This window comes from Dromaius novaehollandiae, chromosome 2, assembly GCF_036370855.1.
Source record: "Dromaius novaehollandiae isolate bDroNov1 chromosome 2, bDroNov1.hap1, whole genome shotgun sequence".
In the NCBI taxonomy this organism is placed as follows: Eukaryota; Metazoa; Chordata; class Aves; order Casuariiformes; family Dromaiidae; genus Dromaius; species Dromaius novaehollandiae.
The window spans coordinates 22,238,810-22,265,904 of NC_088099.1; the positions used below are offsets into that span (position 1 = coordinate 22,238,810).

The 27,095-nt window shown below is 36.3% G+C and overlaps 1 protein-coding gene across 3 annotated transcripts in view; it reads right to left on the bottom strand.

The window, feature by feature from the left end:
• MALRD1 (MAM and LDL receptor class A domain containing 1) overlaps positions 1-27,095 on the bottom strand; it is a 286,556-nt gene that overhangs the window by 130,377 nt on the left and 129,084 nt on the right. For all 3 annotated transcript variants that reach the window (XR_010387580.1, XM_064505959.1, XM_064505958.1), the window contains exons 27-28: positions 5,289-5,534; positions 1,937-2,094 (exon numbers count right to left, since the gene is read on the bottom strand). Coding sequence is in view for 2 of the 3 variants with exons in the window: in XM_064505959.1 (XP_064362029.1) it covers positions 1,937-2,094; positions 5,289-5,534 (404 nt within the window). In the remaining variant the exon portion in view is untranslated. The remainder of the gene's footprint in view (positions 1-1,936; positions 2,095-5,288; positions 5,535-27,095) is intronic.

Sequence of the window (27,095 nt, forward strand, 5' to 3'; positions counted from 1 at the left end):
AAGTCTATGTCCACAGGTCTCAGTGGTTTGCGGTCTACTAGAAGGTTACCAGAAGTAGTTGCTTGTGTAGTATTAACTGCACGGCATACAATAAAACCAGAATATGATTATTTGTCTGTGTTTTTAAGAAAATTGTTTATACTGCCATATATTCAGTGTGATAAATGGCTGTACACAATCAACAGTATAGCTGAGTGCAAAATTCTCACACACACAAAATACAATTCCTATTTATTTCCAACCAAAGCTAGTTGGCAAATTAGTTTGCAATTAAAATTGAGCAAGTCTGAGGTGCTCATACCTATAATATTTCAGCTCTACATAAAATATCTTTGAGTAAAATGATAGGAACATAATATGAACGCTGAGTTAAAATAAATGTTTATTTTTTTATCTAATTCATTCTAAGTAACAGCATCTATTTTTTGCTTTTTATCTTTGAATAGATTACAAAAGAAAAATCATTTTCAAAAAACAACTGTTTTGTCAACTTGCCTGCTTCACGGATTTGAGCTTTTCTGGGAAAAACAGTTATATAAATTTATCTCATGATCCACACAGCTACTCGATGATTGGTCTGCTGCCATTTATAGGTATTTGGACTAATCTGTGAAAAAATTTCCTAATGACTGCCAAAGAGCTCCTTGTTTTTATATTTCAGATTGACTTAATCTAGGTTGTGTTTTTAGATGTTAAAGATCACTGAAGTGTTCCAGCCATTTGAATCACTCTCTTAATTCACAGATTATTTGAGAAATAATTTAAAATTGAAAGCTAGGCAGTCAACATGTCAACTGGAAATAAAACACAAAAATGTACTGAAGTTTGCCAAAATAATTTCTGTCCTGGGACTTTATTAGAGACACTGAAGAAAGAGGACGTAACAGACACATAGCAAATAAATTGCACTGCTGATTTCTACTTGAATAAGCAGTACTCTTTGAACACACAAACTTAATTATAAATACACAAGCTCTCACTTGCAACGGCTTCTACTACACATAGAAGTGGTAAATTTGGTCATTATATTGAAGCACCACTGCAATGCCCTATGGTGATTTAGAACACACAGAGAGGTGAAATATTTGCTTTTTCTGTATTGGTTACTAATTTAAACCTTTTATTTGAAATCGTATTATGGCTTAAAGCTTGCTTTTAGATTGGATTGCTTTTTCTTTAGCAAACAACAAAGGGCCACTTTTCAAGGATGGTATCAGTTTTCCATTGTAACCAAGTAACTTTAGCTTTTGCTTTTGTCATGATTTATGTGCTATGTCTTCCCATGTTTAGTGAAGAAAATACCATTCCTAAAGATGACTGATTATATGTTGTGTACCTGTTTATGTAAGAAGACAAATAATTTAATACAGACAGGTTTTTAAATTTTTTTTTCCAGTTTTTGCTGGTTGCTAAATGTTTTTTGGTGTATGTCATCCTATCAGAACCATAGGGTTACACACTGATAGATACGAATAAGGATGACAGCAATATGGCAGAAAATAGATCTGGCACAGAGAGGATCAAAAAAAGTTACTATAAGTGAAAAGGCAAAGTGGCTTTAGGAGCCTCTGAAGTTAGATATAAAGAGATCATCTCCATAATGCCATCTTTAGCTCTTTTGGAGTATGTGGCAATTTTTGTTTGTTTGACACAAAGTAGTGGAAAGAGGTTTTAAAAGTTTTTCTGTGACTCTTCAGAAGAACTTCTGTGGGGAGACAAGGGGTCTTGTAAGAACTTTTTTGAAAAACTAGAATAAAAAGTGATACTTTACAAAGATATAGCGCTAAACTAAGAGGTGCCTGGCAGACATGAGCAGTGGCATGTCTTTAAGTCTACAAGTGGTTCTAACAGAACATCAGAGGGCTGAAGCTCCCTGCTAGAGCACACACACTCTGAGAGGTATCAGCTATTCAAAAGAAAAAGATCTTTTGATTACCTTAATGAGAACTTGAATACGTCCTGTGGCTTTTGATGACATGAAGTACCAGAAGCTCATCACACAAGTCCTGCTTGACTCCCTCCACCTCGAACTCTTCACATGGGCTTTTTCATTTTCTAGGCCTATCGGAGTAGCCTCAAGATACAGGAATTGTCCTGAAATTAAGTTATGTATTACTGAAAATTGTTTGGACTTCCAAATCAGATTCCATGACCAAAACTCAGCAAGACAAATGCAAGAAGATATAAAGTATGGTTTCCATATACCTCGTATACTAGCTGGATCTCTGCTTAGGGTAAAAGTCACCAGATCATTTTCCTTGTATGCTTGTTACATTGGGAATAAGCTGAGAACAGCTTAAGAATTGGATGGGCCTATGTAGAGGTGAGAAGGTGAATGTCCACATTTTCCAGATACTCTGATCATATCTCCTTGTCCAACAGCATTAGCTACTTTTTTGACAGTACCTCATATAATGGCCACACTATGACAAATCTCAGGATGAAGTTTTCTGAAAGATCACCTTCAAAATAGCAAGTCACACTGTACAAAAACTTGTGAAACAGGCATAAAACCTCCATATACTTATAAATCATTAGGAATCCCTAACGATTCAAATTATTTTAGGCCATCTGTACTCTTTAGTGTATTAACACTAACTTTCACTCAAATTATTTAGTCAGAAAAAATTGCAAAAATAGATGAAAATAGTTAATATTTTCAGAAAGTGATATGCTTCGAGTTTTGCATTTCTATTTCAATCACAAAGTATAATAAAAATTGCAAGTTTTCAAATTCCATTTTTTGTCCCTTGTACAAACAACAAAGGTATAGTTCATGTAACTATAACCATAGTATAAAATAGTATAATATCAAATTATAACTGCACATCTATTGAATATTTATATGAATGAGAAATAAAAGCTTATTGGAGTAAAATGGGTTCATTCTAAATTTTACACTTCTCTGGTTCATGTACAACTACAGATGTCTGCCATAATATTATTGGATGGGAAAGTTGCTTCCTCCCTGAGGTCAAGCATATATTTAACAAGTGTTGTGACAGCCTTGTGATAAATATTTTATTTTTTAATATGCTTAGATAACGAAAATGAAAACTTATTTTTCCCACATCTGCTATGTTGTATGTTAAAAATGCCACATACACGAACTCGTATGAGATATCAAAAGCATGCCTTATCATGGCATGCTAGAAGAATGTGGGTAGGCTGGGATGAGTGCTGAACATGTTAATGTTTACATCAGCATATATTTAACCCACGGAAAATGACTTCTTCCATTTGAAACAAAAACACTTCCACAGTTGTTTTTGGAAGGAAACCTGAGTGTGACTGGGGGGTGAGATGGGGGTGACACATGGACACAAGATGCGGTACACTCCAAAAGGCCTCTTGATCTGGGCCCAGCACTGTGGGACACTTGCCCTGTGGACTGTTCACAGGCAGTCAAGCTTGGTTAGGAGATAATGAGGTAAGTTGCCTAATTCCAGCCAGAGTGACGTAATTCTGGTCGTAAGCAAATGTAGACATTTTAATATTGAAAACTGACATGCTAATAGGGGAGTCAGAATTAAGCAATTGCTGGATTCAAGCTCAAGAGTTGTGGTTTTAGAAATGCTGCCTAAATTCCTCTTTGTTTCACTTTATATGAGGATGAGAAAGTTATTAAATACTACAGTCTCTACAACAGATGACAAAATTGTTAATTCAGGTAAAAAGTAAGCTGAATTTTGTTTTGATTCTCTTATGATGAACACAATTATTAAGCATTATCAATACCAACAGTAGAGCCAGATTCTACCTTCAACATTAAGCATTTGACCACATTAAAGTTGTGGAAGGTGAAAGTAATTCGTAATAAATTTATTTGAGAGCATGATTTCAGTCTATAGCACAGCTCCCGAGTAATAAATAGAGTTTGGCCTGTTTTATCACTCATGACAACAAATGCATGAACTTGCAGGTCATAGGGTAAATTCCCAGGCCTAGCAATTAAAATAATAATCATTTTATTTATATGTGGAGCTGATTCAACATACATACCATGGAGATACAATAAACTCAGAAATTTGTGTTGTAACAGAACTAGATGTTTCAAAAGCCAAATGAAAGACAGGGACACATCTTGGCAGGGGGTAGAAGAGTTTTTCTTTTGTAATGCGTCTTACTTTGAGAACAATAAAATGTAGCCAGTTTAGATTGTCTCTAAATTTGAAAACATGAACACACAATTTCTGATTATTTGTACCTGTTTCACCCTCATTTGTCTCTTGGCAAGCTTTCACTAGCCCCCTCAGTTTCTATGTATATATCTATGTATCTTCAAGTAAACTTTGGTTTTATTGTGTTTTGTCCTTCCACAGCTCATGCAAGCATTTAACAATTACTAAAGGCAAGCCCCACACCTTTGTGCAATTCTGCTGTGGAGTGTTTCAATTTAAAGTTGGTTCAGAGCTCAGCTTTGGTAATGTCTTTGGCTGGGCTACGGGAACTTCAAAGGCAGAGGACGAACGCATGGAAGCCTGTGGGAAGGACAAGAACAGACAGCTGGGTGCTTTGTCCAGGGCCAAGGCAGAGCAGGAGCTGCACTGTCACTAACAAGGAAGATTTATTTATTTAAAATTATCTAAAATTGAACTATGAACAAACGCTATGGTTGACTATAAAGTTTTGGATCAGTTTCTTAATTCTTAAGTATATTTTTTTTCTCTCTGTCATGAGGACACACTTTAGGTATGATTTAGCAGCTTAAAGAAGGAATTTTCTAAGGTAAAAAGGCACTTATGCATCCTCTTTAACTGATTTTCAGGGAGAGATCAAAATATCTTATTACCCTTCAGAAAAAAAGCTTTTAATTATGTTTTAGATAACTCTGTTCCCACTCAAAATTAATACAAACACACAAAATACTGTATGCCAATACAGATTTTTTTTTTCTTATGTTCAGAATGTTGCAGCATATTCTGGCATGAGCTGGGGCTTCTTGGAAACGAGATCAGATGCTGGTGGAGCGGAACCTAGTAGATCTCGGAGCTTAGCGCTCTCATCCCTGCAGCCTGCAGCCAGCTTAAATGCCTCTCTCCTGACAAGTAACAAATTATGTTGCTTGACACATACAGCACTACTTAAACAAGAATCAACTAAGAATCAATTTTTCCTAACCTAAAGTCATTTTAGAACAGTAATGAATATTTTGATTCTGAGTTACACATTTAATTTATTAAAAATGACACCCTAATTAGATGTGTAGAACCCTCCTGTTGCCTCCCAAGGGAAGTACGAGAAGCTCCATGAACATAATTATATCTCGCACGTAACCGACAACATACCAGTTGTATTTCCAAGCGTGTGATCCCTGGGAGGTCTCAGACTTTGAGGCGAGCCGACCCCCAGCACCCAGTCGAAATTGTCTGCCAGGGAATTTTGCCAGCCACATCTGCCTTTCTCAAAGGTGCAGGAAGTTCCGCATTCACTCTCATCCGTATTATCCCCGCAGTTGTCTACAAAATCGCAGCTTTGTTCTGGTCTGTAACACTTGCCGTTCTGACATTCCCAATAGCCATGTGAGCAGGGGCCTGAAAAGAGAAGAATAGGGGTATCCTGGTGAATCACACTGCCACGCATTCCAGCAAGGTTACTGCAAGGTTACATCTGAGACAGTTTGGTATTTAGGAGGAGGAGGGTGGTCCAGAGCAGTTTTATTAAAAGCCTTTGGTCCCCCTGAAGTGCCAATCCATTATCAGTTTATTTCTTTTGTATTTTGTCAAGAGATTGCCTAAATAAATGACTGTTTTCCTTGTAAAGCCTTTGAGGGCAAGTTCCAGCCAGGCATTCCTTCACTAACAAAGCTTTCTAGTCTGACTTAATTGCTGACATTCTCCTTTCATGTGGTGTAGGATTAAACCATTTTATTTCAGCTGCAAGGTTGAGCTTAGTTTAGCAGCCCCAATTTGGAAGAAAAAGCTTTTATTTTAACCACAGAGGTTTGCCTTTTAATGGATGTTTTTTGCAAATGAGATCAGTGGGGTGATGCTGTCCTTTTTGTGTAGTATTCCTGGCATTATTGAGGGATAATTCTGCTATTGTGCAGCCTAAACATTGTAGAAATCATTTCACAGGATCCATTTCCAAGCTTCATGTTTTCATTTCAGATCACTTTCTGCAGTGCTCTGGATATAAAGCAACCCCTTCAGTACACTCTCTAATCAGGAAGGAAGACAAACAAGAGCTTCTGAAACAACACCCCCCTTCCCCCCCAATTTCCCCCTTTTCCATTCTACTCTGCCAGAAATAAAAGCACACACATTAATTTTATCTAGAAATAGGACTATCATAATATTATGTTATTAGACATAAAATTATCGTATACACATGTATATGTTGTATACGTACTGGCAGGATTTGAGTTAATTAGTAGTAAAAAGCACATGGGGCTAAAAATGTTTGTTTTCCACTAGAGCTATCCTAATTAATAAGCGAACCTGACACAGATAAATGAGGCTGGTTTTCATTAAGGCCACAGAACAACAGGTTTATTAAAAAAATAAAGTAAGAGATGGTGCACTCAGTTGGAGTGTTGGCAGCCTCCATCCCTGGAACTCTGTGTATGCTAGACTGCAAATTACAAATGGCCCAAACTAAGTGAAAGAGTATTGTCACACCCCTTTGCTGTAGACTTTGGATGAAGTAAAAATTAGCCTAGAATCACTAGATCTTAGGAAAAGAAAACAGGGATTTTTTTTTTTTTATCTTCCTAATACAGACTTATTTTTCACAAAAACATGAAGTATAAGAAAGCCATAGAAATATCTAGCATCTTTTCCAGGGAAATTCTTCATTTTTATTTCCTGACCACTTAGTAATACAAAAGCATGTATCATGTTCGCTCTATAAGACTATATATGATTTGGATTTGAACAATTACTTAGAGAGAAGGAGCAAAAATTCCTGAACAGAAAGGAGTCAGCCAGAATAAAGCTCTGATAATGACTTAGAAGAGCATACAGCATCAGGGAACAGTCTCCACAGCTGGATACAAAATGACTCTGACTAGAAGAAAGGAAACTGTGTGAAGTTCACAGTTACAAGTGTATGAAAACAGTGTGATTTTCAGAAGAAAATCTGAAAATTGTCTTGGCTAAAAGAATGGATTAATCATGCAGATATACCAGTCAGTGTGTAATTACTGCCACCTGAAAGACAATTGGAGCCTGTCAGAAAATACTCCTCTCTATCAGTCTTAGTACTAAATGCAAATTACATAGAAAAGCTATTACTGGAGATATCTGACTATCACCTCTATTCAGTTGTTTATTCTACTGGCAAGCAGGCCCCATGTATATCACAAACATTTTGAGAGAATCACTCTTCAGAATTTCAATTATCATCTGTTCTGTTCTGTTCCCCAGAGAAAGATAGATATGTGTTATAAAATCTCTGCCTAATATAGATGGCATCTGTTTTTAGAAGCTAGTTATATTAATCCTTGCATTCCTTTTATATGTGATTGCCCTAAGAATTTAAACATAAATTTTATTTTCTTAGCACACTAGGAATTTAAACTCTAGGATGCAGCCCATGCTTGGACATACTTTTCATGCTCTTTATCATGATCAATAATTGCAATAATCTCTCTACAGCATTTTAAAGTCCCTCTGTAGCTTTGCTTCCAATTTCGGGTTGAAAAACATGGAGTTGAAAAGTGGAACTCTTTGTTATCTGGGGAAAAAGAAAAATCCATCTTGAATCCTGGCATGAATGAATCTTTTCAAGCATGAGTAATGAATGATATTACACTGTCTAACCAAGTTGGTCAACGTGACTTGTTTCTGGATGCACTTCCATAGTATGCTTTCTGTTTAAATGCCATACTTCTAAGGCATTATAACTCATCTGTAGAAAAACTGTAAGTCTTTTGAGCTCTCTTACTTTCGTCCCCTTTTCTCAGTCCTAACAATGCAAACATAGATGCTTCGTGATAGCACTGTATAATACAAACCAAGCCTTGTGGGCACTGTAGGGCTATTTAATTGAAAGGAATGTCTCCTCAGCAAGGTTGAGTAACTTTCCTCCAAGCTGTGTTTCCTAAATTATTAGCAGGTAAAAATTTTGCCCTGTGTGGTAACTGCATCAACACCCTAGGCTGTAAAGGACCCAAAGGAGCTATTAGTGTCTTTCAAATGAATAATCTCTGAATTGAGGAGGATTTACACAATAGGGGAAAACAGCTGCACCAGCCAATTATTTTAAATACCCTGAACAAAATCAACATTTTTATCTTAAAATATGTAATTAGGACAAGGATTAATCACCTTTATTTTAAAGATCCTTCTCCTAAATATATCGCTTTGAAAAATTAGCACCTACAAATGTTAAGAGAGAGAACAATCTTACTAGCAGAATTAGAGCATGGTTTACCTTCTACATCGATGATATTTAAAGAATTTTAAATAGCAATAAGGATAGCGTGGAATACAGGTTGCAGCATTGAGGCAGAACAGTAATAAGTTAGAGAAAAGATGTTCAAATTAAGAAGCAGCATCTACATGTGTTATTCATGTAACTGTCTAACTTTGGCAAGAATGGTTGTGTTCTCAAATAGGTAATTCCAGAGGGGAATTTTCCAAGGGTACGAATGATTCTTTAATCTTTGGAAGCACATCCTATATCTCAACAGGATTTTTCTGTGAGTTGGCTAATTTTTGTATCACTCTGTGTCATAGTACTAACTTCATTGCTCATTATGCTCCTTTTTGAGCAGTATTCTGCATTGTCCTCTGGACACAGGACCCCCATTTTGAGCTAGTCCATAAAAAGCATTTCACTGCATACAAATCCTTCCTAAAGATATATAATTGCTAAAGGAACTAGCTGGAAAATTCATATAGATCCTTAGAAATAATCTATTTTGTTCATTAAAGTTATCTTTGCACTCCCCTCATCTTTTATTACTGCTGCCATCTGCCAGATCTATTGGCAGGATGCCCTTGCCAAATAGGAACAGCTTAAAGGTCAAAATGTAGCCAAAAGACTGCCTGCGTCTTTCCTCTCTGTAAACCAGCAGCAAGAAGCAGCAGCAATATAAGTTCTACATTGGAGTGATTGCCTCCCAGGCGAAGTAAATTAGCACTAGAACTGCATTTCATTGGCAGCAGAGTTCAAAGTGCTTGTGGAATGCTGGAAAATCTGCTCCAATTCTACGGGCTCATAGAACACATTTTGGCACGTTCACATTGTGACTTGAGCTCAGGATCTTTCTTCACTTTAAGTTTAGACTTGTCACTCATAACCTCAAGCCCACACGAAGAGATCATCAAAGCCTGGGATTCAAAACCTTCTGGACTGGAGAGTCCAAGAACATCTTCCATCACACGTGTACAGGCAGCCAACAAATACCCAGAGCTCAGGTTTGCCTAAGTGCAGTACCCACACTTGGGACATGGAGTACAGTCAGCAGTGTGAAAGTTATTTATCTCACATTATAGACATACCACAGATAGCCATCAGCAGTACCAATGACCGTTGCATTTATACAGCATTTCTGCAATTTTCTTCCCATTTGTCTTTTACACTGTGAGTTTCTTAAACTTCTTGTACGTCTAGAAACGTCTTGTATATAACACAAATTAGTTATTCATAAAAATAGACTAGGTTGATATCACTAATCTACTTCACTTCTTTCCTACATTTTTTCTTCTAATAAACATTTTCACTTTAACAATTTCCAAGACCATAGTGAATATACACTCAACAGACATAGATGATAAGTTGTTCATAGCAAAAGTCTTACTTCTGCAGCAACAGTCACCGCAATCACGTCCAACAAGTCCCTGCAAAACTAGCATTAGTAAAGGCTCATAAAATTTTGCTCATAAGAGGCTAACAGAGCACATCAATAATTTCTCTTCGGTGAGTTTCCCAAAGGTAATTTGGGCAGGGTGAGTTAAGCAAAAAAAGCCATAGACAGGCAAGCTGTCCCAGTCAATCAATGCGTATATAGATTTATTGGCTAGGAATTCCTCTCAGAAATCTATTTGTCATCTTTCTATTCACTATCAGTGGGTTGAAACGAAAGATGATGACTGATCAGAGTATACACCATTTAGCCTGATATAGCAAAGCCATTAAAAAACCTGACATTTCATTCTTTGTAACAAACCAAATGTAAACATCATAGAAACCTCAAAAAAATTTTTAAATCTATTTCAAAGATAAAGTATCACTTTTAAATGCTTGTTTGGTGGAGAACTCATCACATGGCAACTGTGCAACCAGCTGTACATAGACAACATGAAAATATGAACATTAGATTGTTTAAAGAAATCATATAATGAACTAATAAAAATCCACAGAGGTGAGGGACAGCTGACAGTGCTTAGCATGTTGCTGAATAGAATCCCAAATAAAACAACTTCATTAATGAATTCCAAGCTGGTGTATAAGCATTTTTTGTTCCGTATTACTTATTTTTCTCATCTCCATTAGAATATAGGCATATTGAAGGTCTTGATTTTTTACACTATTTCTTACAAGGTCATAAGATCTTTAGATACCCTTCCTTCCTCCCTGTTCAGAAAAACTTCATATGCAAAGCTACTATTTTTCTATCAGCTGAATTCCTTGCAAGTTGCTTCCTCTACAGAATATACTTTATCTTTTATTTCTCTCATCCTTTCCTTTAAATAGGCAATAGCTGTTCTTATTTTCATTGAAAATATCATTTATTTCTTTATAATTAAAATCCATTACAAGTTTTCACAAAGATGCATGATCTGTCATCTAATTTCTGATTTAAAAATATAAAATATCTGAGTATGCAATAATTTCATTTTCACTGAGTATTGATGGAAATAAACTATGCCATATCTACTTGGAATGGTCATGAAGGACTTGTAAAGGAATTGTCTGATTACACTTACAATAAGTGACCAAATGGAGCTCAATCAATGCAGTTTATCACAGACAAGCTTAAGAAATGTCCAGTAATTACCTGTAAGAAGGAAAAAAATCTGACAGCAGAAAGCTCTAATCTAGTAGACAAAACGTTATGAGATTCAGTGTTGGAAAACTGAAGTTAGTGAAGTTCAAACTAGAAAAAAATGATAGAGTAATTAACTATTCAACAGATAACATGATAATTCTCCATCAGTTAGGGGCATTAAATCAAGACTGAATCTTTTCAGAAAGACATGTTCTAGTTCAGCTGGAAATTATTGGGTCAGTCAAGGAAATACTAAATGCACATCTAGTTAGTATTACACAGGAGGTTAAATCAGATATTAATTGTGATTCCCTTTAGCTTCAAAAATCAAAGTGAAGCTACATATACTGATTTGCTTATATAATTATGAGAATTTGTAATGGATTAACTAAATGTTTATCCATGCTTATAATATCTACAAAATGGAACTGAAAATCTACCATTTCCATGAGATTCCAGTTTTCTTAATGCTGGTCCTCTAAATATTTTTGCTTACTGGAAAAAAAAATTAGTAGTATAGTAACTGAACTGGTAAAGATCAAATAAGACCAGAATGCCTAGAAGATTCCAAAAATATTATTCTGTATGGAATTATGTTAATCATGACACTAGTCTTAAGCCTGTAATACTTGATTTCTTCATTAATATAAACTTGTTTCTTTTCCAGTTCTTATTGTATTTCATCATTGCCTTTAAATGATCAGCAATCTAAATCATGATTTAGAACAACAGGGAATAGATCAGTGGATGAGAATATTCCAAAAATTTTTAAACTTGTACTTCTAAAACATTATATATTTAATTGTATTAGCTATGCTTCCAAACTAAAATACAATTCAAATGCATGGGATAATTTACAATTCTCAGAAGTATCAGAGTAACATATCAGTAGGCTTGAAAAGCCAGATCCACTTCAAAATATTTCCAAAAGATTTTATTTGCATTCACATGGCTACAGGTATACCTCTTCCTAAAATGAAAGCTAGAGTTCTTGTAGAGCCATAATCTATTATGGAGTCCAGGGTAATTAATCAGCAAGCTAAGAGTTTGACATCCCAGGGATAGGGGCTCTCTAGATGATTCAAATCTCTGATTTTTTCCCTGCAACAATTACTCTATTATCATTCTTGCTCTAGGTTGACATTACTGTATGGCTGAATTACATGTGTCCTTTAAAAAAAATTAGTTAACAAGAACATCTTTCCTCAAATATCTCACCAATACAACCCAAGGACACAGAGCAAAGTGCTTTCATCACAATGGATGATGCATAGCAGTAATGACATGTCAGCACAGGGATGTGAAAAATGCACCTTGTTTCAAAAGCAAAGCTTTGGAAATTACAAGAGTTCTTAAAGACTTTCAGAAGTTGAAGTGCTTGAAGTAAACAAGATTGTTAAAAATTACTACACATTATCAGCTTTTTCTTTGTAAATACTCTGCTTTTGCTAGGATTGAGTGCAAACTTGAGTTTTAGGCTTTGCAAGTCTCTCAAATATTTAGATATATTGATTTGCATTCTGATAAACGTGACCCGAAGTTTAAAAAATAGCAGTAGTTTGAGCATGTTTGAAAAAGGGGCTTTGAGAAGAAACTGTAAGCTTTCTAAGTTCCTCCTGTGAGAAAGGGCTGATGATGGCTTCTCCAACAACCAAAACTTCCTCAGTTGATTTCTTACCTTGTCCACTTTCACATGTAGACATGACAGGATTCCTTTCCAATAATCACATCCATCAATATTCATCCTCAGAACCATTAGAGTCAAACACATAAAAAGCAAGGTAGCCTATCACTGCTCCCCATTATCACCTCCATCCAAGAAAGAGCATTGAAGTATCTTCAATCTTTGCTTTTTTTCTCTTTGCTGGAAGTTTTTATTTCTCATTAGAAAAGGATGTGTATTATCAGTCACTCAATATGCTTTAAGACATATCCATTCTGTGACATTTAGTGTGCCCTACCATTGTGCTTTGCTGCATCTAGGCTGAACAGAAATTCTCAAGGATAAGAGGAACTGGAGACAAGACGGGCACACAGTGCCCCTTCATATTGCGTGGATTGCTTGTAGTATAGGCAGTACAGGGGAACTGTAGAAGCAATACTATAAAGAGTAAAAGCATCTGTCTCAAGCATTTCAGTGTATGTGAATGTGCATTCACTCAAGAGAAATTTTATAAAAGCAGTTTTTGACTAGAGAAGGTCTTGCTAGATCTTTTTATCTCCATTATTACAGTATTGGTATATTAACACAATCAGTGGTATAAATGGCGCATACTTTATCACATTGCTTGAGTATTCTACACCTACTTCATCTATAAAATATACTAGCAGGCCAGCTTAAAAGGAGATTTTCAGGGAATCTCTTCAGATGGGAATTCCTTATGATGAACATATTACCAAAGCACTAAACAAAAATGTCAGGCATTTTTCTTCAGAAGAGACACAGGTCTGGATACACTGGCAGATAGTCTTTCTATTGCAATAGCATTAAGACTCTCCTGTTCCTTGCCAGAAATTCATGAAGTGTCCAAGGCTCTCAGAAAACCAAAACAAGATATAGGACATGCAGTAATGGTAATTCCTGTGTTAACCAGATGGTTCAGGTCTCCAATCTAAAGACATGGACAGACTGGGAAGTCTGCTCTAACTGGACATAACAGGTAGCGGGAACAGGGCTAAATCAATTCTTGTATAACATCTTCCCTTTCCAAAGCCATGTTGAAATTTAGAACTTACCTTCTTGATGGCAGACAAAGCAGCACCAAGAAAAAGAGAAAGCTACCCCAGTTTTTAAAGTAAGCTGTTCTAGAAATAAGAGTACTTATCCTGTGCATCTTTACTATGTTGAGATTGATAGGTACTGACTAACCTGAGAAGCTGAACTCACTCACTTGAGTTTCCTATTAGTAAATAAAGTAAAATAAAACAAAAATTTGGTTTGCCTTGTTCCAACCTACATAAACTAAACCTAAATATTCACTGCCTGCACTCCTAACAAGGATACAAACAGAAGAAATACTATTTAGATATGAAAACCACAGTCTTAGAAAGGTTTCAAACTTTTAAAAATCTTTTTTTCATTTGTGACCTTTAAGAAATATGCTTAAACTCTATAAATATTTTGGTTTGGTATATGCATTTTTAGGTCAAAAGGTTTAACCTCAGTCCCACAAGTCCCCCTCTCTCCACCACAGAAGGCCTACAAACCCTATGCCAAGGCATATGAGGATATCTTGGTGTATGAGCTCTGGAAGGAAGCTAGTGAAGCTGCCTTCTGAGGATCTCCAGGCTTAACTCTAAGTTGTAGTGTGCCCCTTAGAAGCACAACTGAACAGCTCACCTAAACTACATCATATTACTGTACACTGGATGTGAAACCTTGCTTGATCAGCTAAATGTTAGTGCTCAGCTCAAAGCCAGGACTGGTGCATAGCTGATGCCACCACTACCTGAAGGCATGAAAAAAAAAGACATAGCTTAAATAGTAAAAGTACAAAATGTCCACTGACTGTATTAAATGCTTGCAAGACCTCAGAAGTATCTTCCAGGAATTGCCATTTTCTTTGACAAGTTAGGTACTATAACGCAATCCAAGAACGGATTTACATTAACATAAGATTGCCCACTGCTTAAAGGGGAAAACAAAAAACGATGTATATGTATTATCTGTTGGGAATAACTACTAATTCTGAATGTCGACCTATTCACTTGAAATCCGCATGTAATGTTCAATGATACAAATATGTAGATTAGAAAGGAAACTGCTCTGGAATATTTTCAGTTATGTTAAGAGAGGATGCAAGTGTGAAAGAATTGCTATAGATATCATTCTGGGAGAATTTCTATAAAAAGTACCAGTATCTAAACACAGCTCTATTTAAATTCTTCAGCAATAGCTGACTAAGAATCTGGTGTAGGAGAAACTGAAGTCCAAAACAGATCAAAGTAAATCTCTTGACCTCTATGAACCTTTCATCTCTCATTGCTCAGGAGTAATAAGTTTCAGGATTACTGCATTCACCATATAATATTACAGAACTTTCTATCTGTCTTAGACAGAATGCTATGGTGAGCTGAAGAGAACAAGATGATTATAAGATTTTATGGTCTTGATCAGCCTTCCGCCCACCTTTGTGTCTCCAGTGGAAAGCTCAATAGGAAAATGAAAAATATCTTATGCTTGGTGGAAGGGAAAGCTATTAACAAGCTCTTAATCACTCTATCTCAAAGAAACATATAGCTTTCCATATGGTAATCTTTTACCTTCCCTCTGTATTACAAGCATGTTTATTCTTAAACAGTGGAAGAGAAGAAGAGGAAAATACACCTATAAAGTCATCCTATGTGTGTTAGGTGAGACACTGCCAGTAACAAAGATTGCATTTGGAAACTATATGCTCCAAATGTCCCTAATACTGTCAGTAGCTCCTAAAATGATTAAGTCATTCTGTTCCTTATATTTCTCCAAACAGCAGGAATATGTTTTATCAACAGTTAAAACTGTTAAGAATAATTTTTATTGATTATCTTCATTATCTGTCCAATATAGTGCAATTATTTATTCCCCAAAGTAATGACAGCTTTATTAACTGTACCTCAACTCAGCATCAGGAAGTAAGAAGAGTTCACTTTTAGCAGTGCTCTTCGAGGTAAGCAAATATTAGCGCATAAACTTAACAAATGACTGAACAAGGAAGCATCCTATAGTTGGCCTATAGTTGGAACGAGAGCCCTCATTTAGGTAGCTGAAATTGTTTTATCACATGTCATAGGGACCGGGGTTTTAAAAGACATTGCTCCAACCTAGTCTAGTTCATTGTTATGAAAGGTAATCAACTCAAGCAAATCCTCTGCCTTTAAGATAATTAGATTGCTTTCTCCATTGCTGCTACTGGAAGGCTAGTCTTCTGCTAAGCATCCAGCTCCCAGCATATTCATGATCAGTTCAGATAATCTGATTCCTATGCCAGCTCTGCCCTTTAGCTCTCCTTCACTGGGAAAGGAAGGAAAGGGAAAGCAGAAGAGAGTGCAGACAGATCTGAAACCCAAACCAGTGCTCTTCATAAAGCTCATTTATCTGACCCAAACCTTCATCTGAAAGTCCAATATAGAAGCCGAAAACTTTCCTACACTATTCTTCTTTTGAAGCCTAACCATACAACACTAGCTAACTTTAAAATACAGAGAGATCACTTTATAGCTATAGCTGTGACAAAACCATGAAAAAGACTGCTCCTGGGATACTCCCGCTTTTGCAACAAAATAGATCTCATTAGTTTGAAGTCAGGCATCCAAATTCAAGGCTTTTTAAAATCCAAAATACATCTCTCAATCTTTCCAAGTTCATAAATTGGTAGATCATGTTTTCTATGCACAAGATGGAACTAGAGCACTGAATACTGACCTGGCTAACCAATCTCCCAAATTAGCAATTTCTACTCCTAGAATACTTTTTTTCCAAAGAGACAAATCTTCTCACAAAACTCAGAAATTTCCGTCAGGGATAGAAAGGAGGAATTATACTCTTCCTAGGTTATAGTAGCCTTATTACTTTAGCTTCACGGCTGGAATGAAGCTTCAGCTCCAGCTTCACAGTTTTTTGACCAATATATAGCATCTACCTGGAATTCATTCTCTTGGGAATTTGCATCTGCATGCATCTGTACATATCCTAACAGTCGCTGCACAGAACCATACAAGAATCCTTCACAGAAATTGATTCTAAAGGGAATAAGTTGTGGGTTGTGTATAAATCCTCTGTCCCTGCCTGGCATGACAGAACTGCAATAGCTCTTCTATAGGAAGGATTTTGGCTCATTGTATGAGGAGACAGACAAGATTTTCAGTTAAGATAGAATTTGTTTGAGGATTTGTTATATTGTTGCAAAAGAGGTAAGAATAACAATATCTCTTGGATAGTGAATCTTTATTTGCTGTGTCAAGCACTGTTTATTCCTGTCGCTAGACGAGGTGACTTCTTATCTATCATGCTAATTAAGTTTTATACATCTCAGTAAAGCATTTGTGTTAAGCATTATCAATAAGAGTTATGTAGCCTTAGAAGCTTATGAACAAAATAATGTCTAAGTTTATCATCACCCTAATCATTCCGGCTACAAAGCAAACATACACCATAGAATAATTATAACTTACTACTGATATTGTCACTTGAAAAGGGGCCTCGTGTAAATTTGTGTTTTCTCAGTTGGGAAATACTTTCTTTAGAAAAGATGTTCTGCTGGCACAGAGCCTTTGGATGCGTACTGCCTTTTTGCAAAGGCATGAAAATGTCAGAATATCACAAGAAGAGATATTTCTGCTATGTTTCCCAAGTTTACAGTCTCAGATGGTCTGAGAGTTAGAAGTACAGTATCTGTTCAAGGATGGTGCAACTGATTGTATATATACACACAGGCAGAGGAGAAGCAAATGCGTGTGTTCTGTTGGGAGGGACAGGGAAGACGTAACTCCTGGCTGAGGGACAGGCTATGCTCCTTTTAATTGCAGGTAAGGAATAGTTAATTTTTACTTGATAATGGGCTGTCAGATAACCAGTTTGTTTCTGTTCATGAATGTAACATATCTGTTATTAAAAATTAAAATAAAAATGTTAAATGAAAAACTATTCAGTAAAAGGTTAGACAAAATGAATTTTCCTAGTTAAGCATTCATTTTGCATGACCTTCTTTCATCTAAAACTGAAGAATATAATGTTTTAAAGAACTTTTTTTTTTTTTTTTTTTTTTTTTTTAACCCTGGCTCTCTGTTGCCTTTCCCCTAGGGTAAAATATCTTGTTATTTCCATTACAATCTTCACTACACATGAAAAGAAAAATAACCAATGCTTAAAATTAAACAGCTATTAATCTAAGTAGTTAATTATATGAAGTATGTATAATAATATTAATTGTGAGTCGCAAAATGTTTTAGCTAAGCAATCTTGACCAACTAATACTGGAATTCAGAAACTAATTTGGGGTTTGCTTTTTTTTTTGCTCCTTATTCTATGATTGTTTATCACACTATAGATCCAGTGTTTCAGCTTCCAGTGTCATTCAGTTCCACTATCTACTTAGGCATTACATATTTGTCATGGAAGACTGTTATTAAAACTCTCCAGAAAACTAGGATTACTCTTATGAAAAAAACCCAAAATTACTACATTATATAGGAATTCTAGGTCTTATTCACTGAAACCTGCATCAGCTTTTTCTGAGGTAACACCCTGTCTTATAACATCATTCCCAAGTTCCTCACATACAACAGGTTTCTTTAGTTTTTGTAGAAAATAATTTCTCAGGTCAGTTTTCACCATGCTAACAGAAGAGCTTGTGATGTTGCATCTTTCAAGGCTTGTGCACTCCTTAGCTAGTTAAACAAAGTTCTCCAGATGACTCTCAACAAAATATGTGCTCATTAACTTAACTGTAGTTCTACAAATGTAAGTGCGCATTCTACCAGTGAAAAGATCTGGAATGAAAAACAGTAGAATTTGAACAGTAGAACCATTAAAACTGCTTCATGCAATTGGAAAACAACTCATCTTTTTCTTATATCCCACACAATTACAAACAGCTCCCTAGAAACTAGATGATAAAACAGAAAACAGGAAAATATCATACGCCACTCTAAAGAAAGCTATTAGGACACACACATTTGGCTAGTGTGGTGCTAGCAGCAGCCCTTGCAACTTAATTCAGCCTATGGAATGACATTTACTACAAGTAGTTGCACAAAAACATTCCTATCAAACAAGGCACATTCTTTTTTTTTGACAAAACATGTAAATTATCCTTTACATATCCTCAAGCTTAGTTGTAATAATATCAAGGTAAGGGTGTCATATATAATGCACCCTCAGTATCCAGGCTTGCTGCAGTTTTACTGTAGTTCCACATGCAAGAATGGCACTAGCCTGTCCTGAGTGCAGACAACAAAGAGACTGAGGGCCTGATGTGACAGCTTGTGATGGTAGAGTCAAGAGAGCTTCAAAGGGAGCAGGTTTAGGGTAGAGCAGAAGGATATAATGAAGACAGACCCTCAGAGCAAAATCTTGTCTCTCTGTAATGGATGTGCAAAAGCGAAGTGGTAATACAGTCACCCAGAGCGGCAGGTTGCAGTCACTGAACAAGACCAGACATCGCGGGGAGGGCACATCATGCACAGCCACCCACAACAACCGGTTAGCCTACAGTTAAAGGAGTGTGTGTCACATCCCGCAGATGGGATACTGAATCAGTATTATGGGAAATGGTCTATATCTTCCAGCACCCCAAGGCTGACTGTCGATTAACTGCTCACGGCTGCATCACTTGGCAGCCTTTCCTGCCTAAGTTAGCAGCAAGGCAACTCAAAAAAATTTTTGAAAATGCGGTAGGCCAAACCAGTCTAGGGTAAAAAACAGACTGATAAGAGGTGATGAAAGTAGAATTAAACATGTCAGAAACAGTTCTAACATAAAAACTTAGATGGCATTCAGCTTACAGACTGAGACATACACATTTATGTTTATGTGTAGGTGTCTGGCAAGCTAGCTGTCTAAGTTCCCCTTAAAACTGATGGAGATCTACTCGGCACAATCAGTGGAACCCAAAGAGTAATCACATCATGCTAAAATAGGAACCTAGAGCTTGACTTGGTTGCCCACACACAGCGCATCTCAAAACGTGTAAGAGATCCTTTGTCACCAGCTGCTGTTCCTGAAGGGCATATGCTTTCCATACATCCTGAGTCTTCCAACTGTCAGCACTACACGGATGTCTCAGACAACCTACGGCATCACAGGTGACAATAGATGCCTTTATGTGTGCAATCTGCATCCCAGGTGGCTGGTCAGCTAGAGAGTAATAGGGTACCTTGGCTATAATGGGAATTTAGACACCTAGCACATTTAATACACCTAAATGTAGATGTCTGATTTGAGTCTTAATTTGCAGCCGAACTCCACCCTAAATATTTCAAGTCTCTTAATAAAGTCTTGATTAACATTACGTAAAGATTCACTATCCACACTGAGCTTTTTTTATTTCTCTCTCCCCCTCTACCTTCCAGCTTTGTTTTTCACTCAGATACCTAAAAATGCAATACAAAAATATAAGAGCTTTCTTCAAACAAATAAGTGTTCACTAAAATAGAAAAGTGTAGAAAAGAATTTTTGCCCTATCCAGTTCCCTGGCTTATTTCCTCCCTGGTCAGGTAAAAGAGAAAAATCTGTTTTTTACTATGCTTCTGGGAGACCATCTAGCTTCATTCAACAACCTCCCATCGTTTCTTCTGGAGGACAATTTCAGATTATCAGTGACATGGAGGGATATGCACTTTGCCTGTGTTCTGGGTAGTTAGGATTTTCCATAGATCAAAAACCCACTTTTTAAATTTCTGCTTCTTCAGTCTCTTCTCCCTGTGTAAGGCATGTTTGATGATCAGACTTTTGATCATAAAGCTTGTGTGGTCTTTCTATACCAGAGAATACATCGTACATTTTGACAGCTAACAGCCCCTTTACCCCTTATTTGTGCATTAAGTTTGTTTATCACTATATTTATCCTGTCACTAAACAGCAATTCGGCCACATCTTGTGAGAGTTACTTAGGTTAGATATCTTCTGAGAGAAATGCAATATCATTCTACTTGGGAGGCATATTCTGTTGAAAAGTATGAGAACAAAATAAATCACACAATGAAAACAAAGCTGTGCACTAAAATGCCTCAAATCCTACATGGTATAAAGCATAAAACATAAACTGAACTTCAAAATGAAATTTATAAATATCTTGTGCAAAATAATGTTTTCCTCCAATATATATCATATTGAAAATGTGAACACTGCAAGTAGAAAAGCAGCACACAGTCAAAAGCGACTTTGATAGGTATGTGCTGAATAGCCTCTTCAAATCCATCTTGTTTGCTACAGTTGGAAAGGGAGGGAGAATGAACACACATGTGCCTGTGAGTTTATCCACATTTGGGAACCTAATTTTAACACATTTAGATTAATAGGTCCAGCAAAAATATACTATACCAAATGTAAAACAGGTTTAGATCCTGTGAAATAAAACTTGGTTTCATATTCCCTTTGTTGATGCAAGAATACTTAATAGTTAAGCAAAAGCATTCGGCCTAGATATTTCTAAGAAATGCAGGTAAGGTATGCCCTACATTGCATCATTATTTGTCTACCTGTATGTGTGTAAGAGAAAAATGATATTTCCACTCTAATACGGGTAATTTATTTGCTAGTTCTTGGGATGTAAAGTAGGGTTATAGCTTTCATGTTCTTAGTTCATCCACGCAGAGGTGGGCTTGCATTTAGAATACGTAATACATAGGGAAAAGCCTGAGCTAATAGCTCCAATATCACTGATAGTTGTGGAAAAGCTTAGATACGGTAAACGTCTTTTTACTTAGTTCTCCCAATATTAGCAGGGCTCTTAAATCGAGTTATCCTTTGTAAGCATAGTGTCAATTATTTCTCTTGCACTTTCAGGAACTGTATGGCTTTGGTCATAAAAGCTATTCCCCTATCCCAGTTATCCATTGCCCCAAAGGAACCATCAGTTTGTGCCATGAGAGTAAGACCTGCCCTTTCAACATGCTTTCTCACTTGCTACTCAGAGATGCATTTCAAACTTGCAGCCTAGAAAAGTCATCTCTCCTGACCCGATACTTACTTGGATGTCAGTTCTGTGACAAATTTCTCAGAAATGTATCTGTGGAGGTCCAAAAGCTAAGAAAAGTTCTGGAAGTGTGAAACTGTTTTGAGAGAAAGAAAAACAAGTACTGACAGTGGCCTATTGCAAAGGACCCTAGACAACATTAACCATGTTCTGCTGTCCAGCATTCAAAGTCATAATTAGCTATGGGTCAAAATGATGCTGAGTTGTGACTGCTGATCCAAGTAGTCTTTGAGCTTTACTTTGGATTATGACATTGAAGTTATGAGGTATGGGAATGCCTAGGGGGAGCAGTTTCTTTCTTTGAGATAAAATTTTAATATAATATTAGAAACCTCTGAAAATTAACTATCCTTTATTGTATGTACAAATATTGCAACCAGTTATGGCCAGACATATGTCCTAAACGCCCACAGAATGCTTAAAAATGTGTATTTCTAACTCCAATGGGGTTAGAAAAATTACTACCTTAAAATCACAAACTGGTTTGTAATTTTACAAACAACTCCTTAAAATTACAACTGATTCTAAATTGTTGCAATTATTTGCAAATTAAACAAATATAATTCAATAGGAAATTTCTTTAGTTTAGTAAATGGGCACACTGCTTTCATCTTTTAAAAATATCATAAAATCTGGTAAGGTAAGAGCTCAAAAATGAAGGAGGTAAGTTAAGAGTCCTAGATGTAGAATTTAACCTGTCTTTGAATTTGTTAATAACAAACCAACAAACAAAAAGAAGCAACTATGTGGAAGATATTTTCAGGGACAGACATTTTCAATTAAATTGGTAGAGAATGTACACTGACTGTAATTACACCAAGTTGGAGTTTAGCTGGAGAGAGCATAATAGGATCAGAAGGTACAATAGAAAAAGGCAATATATTGTGCCTTCTTCATTGTCAATAAAAAGATAATTTTCTTCACAACGGCTGAATAGAATGTAGAGGCTGAACTTAGGCGGACTATATAAATGACTACTATTAGTTTTGTGTGCAGCTACTAAGCCAATCTACTTATTCTACAGTATTTCCACCATTCTTTCTGTGAAGTACAGAATAGTTGTATATTGTTCCAGAAAGGTAAGAGAAAAGCTTAAACATGTCACTCTATTATTTAAAAAAAAATCTAGACCAAAAAGCCTACACCCATCAACTTTCGATTTTGTACTATTAGATAAAAGAAATTGAAAATTACTGCTTGAATGGAATTTTATTCTAGATACATCTGAGAGTCTGTATGCAAAAAAACTTCTAAGTACAAACCAGATGAGAACAAAAAGAAAGTAGCACTCCTCAGGCAAACTGTATGAATACATTATGATCCTAAATTTGCCCATGCATCATAAAAATACAAATTACTTTATATAAATTTGTTATCTGGATTTTGTATTTTGCAAAAACACTTTAAATTTCAGCCAAAGTGAAAAGGCATTCAGAAAAGAATTCACAAAGTCTGTAGCTACTGTTTATACTTGAAGCTCCACTTCAGTGCAGCGGGGGTAGATTAAACTTAGGGCAATATTTTTGATTACCTGACAGCCATTCAGGATTGTAGAAGCATCTTAGCCTTTTTAGACTAAGCAGGTAGTGAGACATGAGCTCTTTTATGATAGGACACAGCCATGAGTGCACAGCCCTGCCTTTAGTTCATGGCTGTACCTACCTCATGCAGGGAAAGTCTCTGTGCACTGTGGTGGTTGCTACAGAGAACCATTTTGCTAAGTTCTATTGACTGATTATACATGGCAGCATTGTAACTGAGAGTTTTAGCGTAGCTTTTCATTTTTATTGAGATATCAACAACTGTGCAATATAAAAATCTGTTCTAACTGTTACTTCTAGGTTGGCTAGTTTGACTCTCCATAGTCCAAAATAAATCTGTTCCCTATTTGTTCAGGAAACGTTGCTTCCTAGGTCTGTAACAGTGATACTTCCTCCCAGAGACAACTTTGGTGGATTCCCGGTATCTTAGTTCTGGATCTGTCACTGACTCCTTATGGAGTTTTAAGCAAGTAACTCAAGCTCTGCCTCAAGTTTCCCCAGAGTAAAAGAACAGTAGTATTTACTTAGCTTTTAACAGCAAGAAAAGTGTATAAACAGAAATGAATCCTAATGTGAACTCTTAATAGCACACTTGTAATATTATTAATGCAAAAAAAAAATGCTGTTGACGATAAAATAATCTTAAGTCTCTTTAACTATGAGAACATTGAAGCAATTAGCTAGGTATATTCTATCTTCTAAAAGTTTAGGGTCACATCAAAAAGTGTTTTAAACAATTTACTTTATTTGTTTCACATCCTTTTCTCTTGGACAATGCTCAGTGCTGGATGCTTCAGAGAAAGACATAAAGGCTTTGCTATTCAATTAGCTGTGCATAAGGAGGAATGTTTTCCTGTTCTCAGTAGAAGACCACATTATGCACTGAAGCATGAAAAGTGACTAGTCTTATAATTATATATGAGCTAGAATAACTGCCAAGGTTATTCCTATTTATGTGTATGTGTTTGTTAAATCTTACTCTGTGATAACAATCTGCAAAGAGTGATATAAGCAATATCTTTGAGTCTTTAGAATATGCTTCCTGATTATTCCCTCTCTTTTTCTTCATTTATTTTAATATTAGCTAGGTTGCTGAATTCTACAAAATGTTTTGTGAATTTGTACTAGAAAGATTAAAAAGCTTGTCTGGAAAAAAACAAACAAACAAACTTATCAAGGCTCTATCCTTTACTTCTTGCTCATAATTGACCAGGAATCTGTGTAAGCAACGGGATGAGACACTTTGATAGTGATATGAAGTTATGCAGGGTGGTAAGGACAAGGAATAGCTAAGAAGAATAGCAGAAGCCTGTTCTGAGACTGCAGTTGCTTGAAGAGGAAGTGTCTAGTGCTTTTTATGCCCTGTAGGACATCCTGACTCCCAGCCGTCGTTTCAGAGGGGAGAACTTTCCCATAAGAACTGTAATATATCTGCCAGCCCCAAGCAGATGTTTCAGGAACCTTATATGACTAAAATGGAACTAAACATCCGTGGTTAAGCAAATAAATCATATCTTGTGTGACTGACAATTGAATATAATGTTAAGTGAGTTACATGGAATAACATGATACAATTTCACATATAAGTGATGAGCTTCAAGCTGACTACCATTATTCAAGAGTAAGTAAAAGATGTAGGGAACATCAAACAGGAGGCAAGGAGAAAACTAAGTTGGTTCCTGCTAGCTTGTTAGGCCCATAGGAAGGTATAAGGTATTCCAGAGGAAACAAGGCTGGAATTGCAACTCTTCCAGGTTTGGGGCTATTCCTGGGCTCCTGCAGATATAAACTGCCCCTTTCGTGGAGCAGAGTCTAACCCGAGAATCTAGGCACAGTACAGAGAGCAACAGAAGAGGCATAAACAGTGCTGTTAGAACAAAACCTTCTTTTGTATCTTCCTATGCATACTATCATTGTAGGACAGGATCAAAATCCTAAATTCCCCTATACATCATGATTCATACGGTGAAGAGTTGGTAAGCACCAGCCTAAAATAATTTTTATTGTTTCTCAGGCTCAGCATTTTAAGAGGCTCTCAGTGGCTTGCCACTCCAGCATTGTTGCTAAGTAGCATCATGTGGACAGTCGGTCAGCAGCAAATGACAATGCTAACTTTCAAAATGTTTTTTTGTACTTGTCACGCACTCTCTTTCAGCCTTTAAACACTACTTCGTATTTGTCCAGAGGAAAAAGAAAGAAAACAGAAATGTGTATTTTTAAATATTTGGAACTTCAAAGCATGGATGCAGAGTCATGGAGCTGTTGTTTTCCGGAGTCAGAATCTCTGTTGTATGCGCACAATGTGAACAGCTAATAATTCTGTTCTGTCTAGTCCTTATACAACATCCATTGTCACAGTACTCTACTGTCTGCACAAATAACAAGCACACACCACCTCAGGATACTTGTGTGTTACACAGTGAGTGTTACTGTTCATAAGAATAAGAAGCATCTCCCTCAGTGTATGGAATACAATAAGCTCTGGTTTAAAAAAAGAAAGAAGACCTTAAAAAGGAATTGCATTCTTTTTCAAATGTGGTTTGTTGAGTTTGCAGAAAATCCACTGCATATTGGTATGCCATAGAAATTACAAAGGAAGCTCTTAAAACTGTGAGAAAGAAAGCTGAATAACCAAACTTTGTTTGGGTGAGGAGAAGGGGAGGAAAACGTTTTGACAGGTACTATTCACCATGCTATTTCAAGTAGCTAACACCAAACAAACGCTCCTTGCAAGTCCTGAGAAAAGGAAACATGTGCCTAAATACAACAGAGAGTGCATATTAACCAGATGGAAAAATATGCATCAGTATCAATTCAGCATTGTCACATTATAAGGATAAGAATCCTTAAAAGCCAAGAATCGCATTCCTAGAGAGATAACAGATCATGTTAACTTTCCCAACCAATATTCTCTCCAAATGGAGAAAAGAAAGCAGCAGATCTCTGCTGATTGATGCTCTGCATCCTCAGACACTTTTAGTAAATTTGAGCAATGGATAGAAGTGTTTCATTCTTGATTGTGACTCTGCATATAAACAGAGAGGTCTAGGAGTCAAAATTTTTGCAGCAGATCTCCACAGTCATTCTAACTGGCTTTGGTATACAAAGTTATACCATGGATCACTTTTCACAGCCTCAAGCATGGATTCTGCTACTGTTCAGAACATTTCCACCCATGGGAGTAGATTTCATACTTAGATTTCTAAACCTCCATTTCGAGCAATAATCCAAACAAATACTGCTGTTAAATAGCAGCTGTAAACTGGAACCCTCAGTGGCTAATTCAAATTCTTGTCCTGGACAAGTGGAAATTGTTGATGCAGAAAAGACTTTATGCTATGAGGATGAATTCGGACCATTATTTCAGTGTTGTGAATCTACAAAGTTCACAAAGTCTGTCTTAGATGAGCTACACCAAGAAATCAGTCTCTGGCGGCTTTTCCTGAGATTTTAGTGGCTTTTTTATTACGTACATCATAAAAGTATTTTGGAACATTCTTTACTATCAAAACCAAAGCTTTTTAAAGTTTCCAATGTTGCCACAGGGACTTGTCTCTACCATTAAGTGGATAGAATCTGAAAACATCAAAAAATAAGGAATCAGAAATCTCAGCAACTTCTCTTTTTGGGGTAATTTTCATATAAAACTAAAGTTTAAAATATTGATCTCATTTGTAATAAATTCTTGTGACTGTTTTTTGACAAAAGTGGGAAGGCAATAGGACATACTGTAAGGATTTGGCAGTTTATCAGGGATATATCTGGAAGCCATTGCTCATCTTTCCTGATTGTCTTATGTGCAAAGTGTAGTGTAATTTCTTAGGTATGATGTAGTTTCATCAGCGTTATTTCCCAGTGTCTGAGCAATCCTTAATGATATTCTAAAGAGGAAAGCTACTCATTAGCAGCAGTAACAAAGCAAAGCAGCTCACATAAATT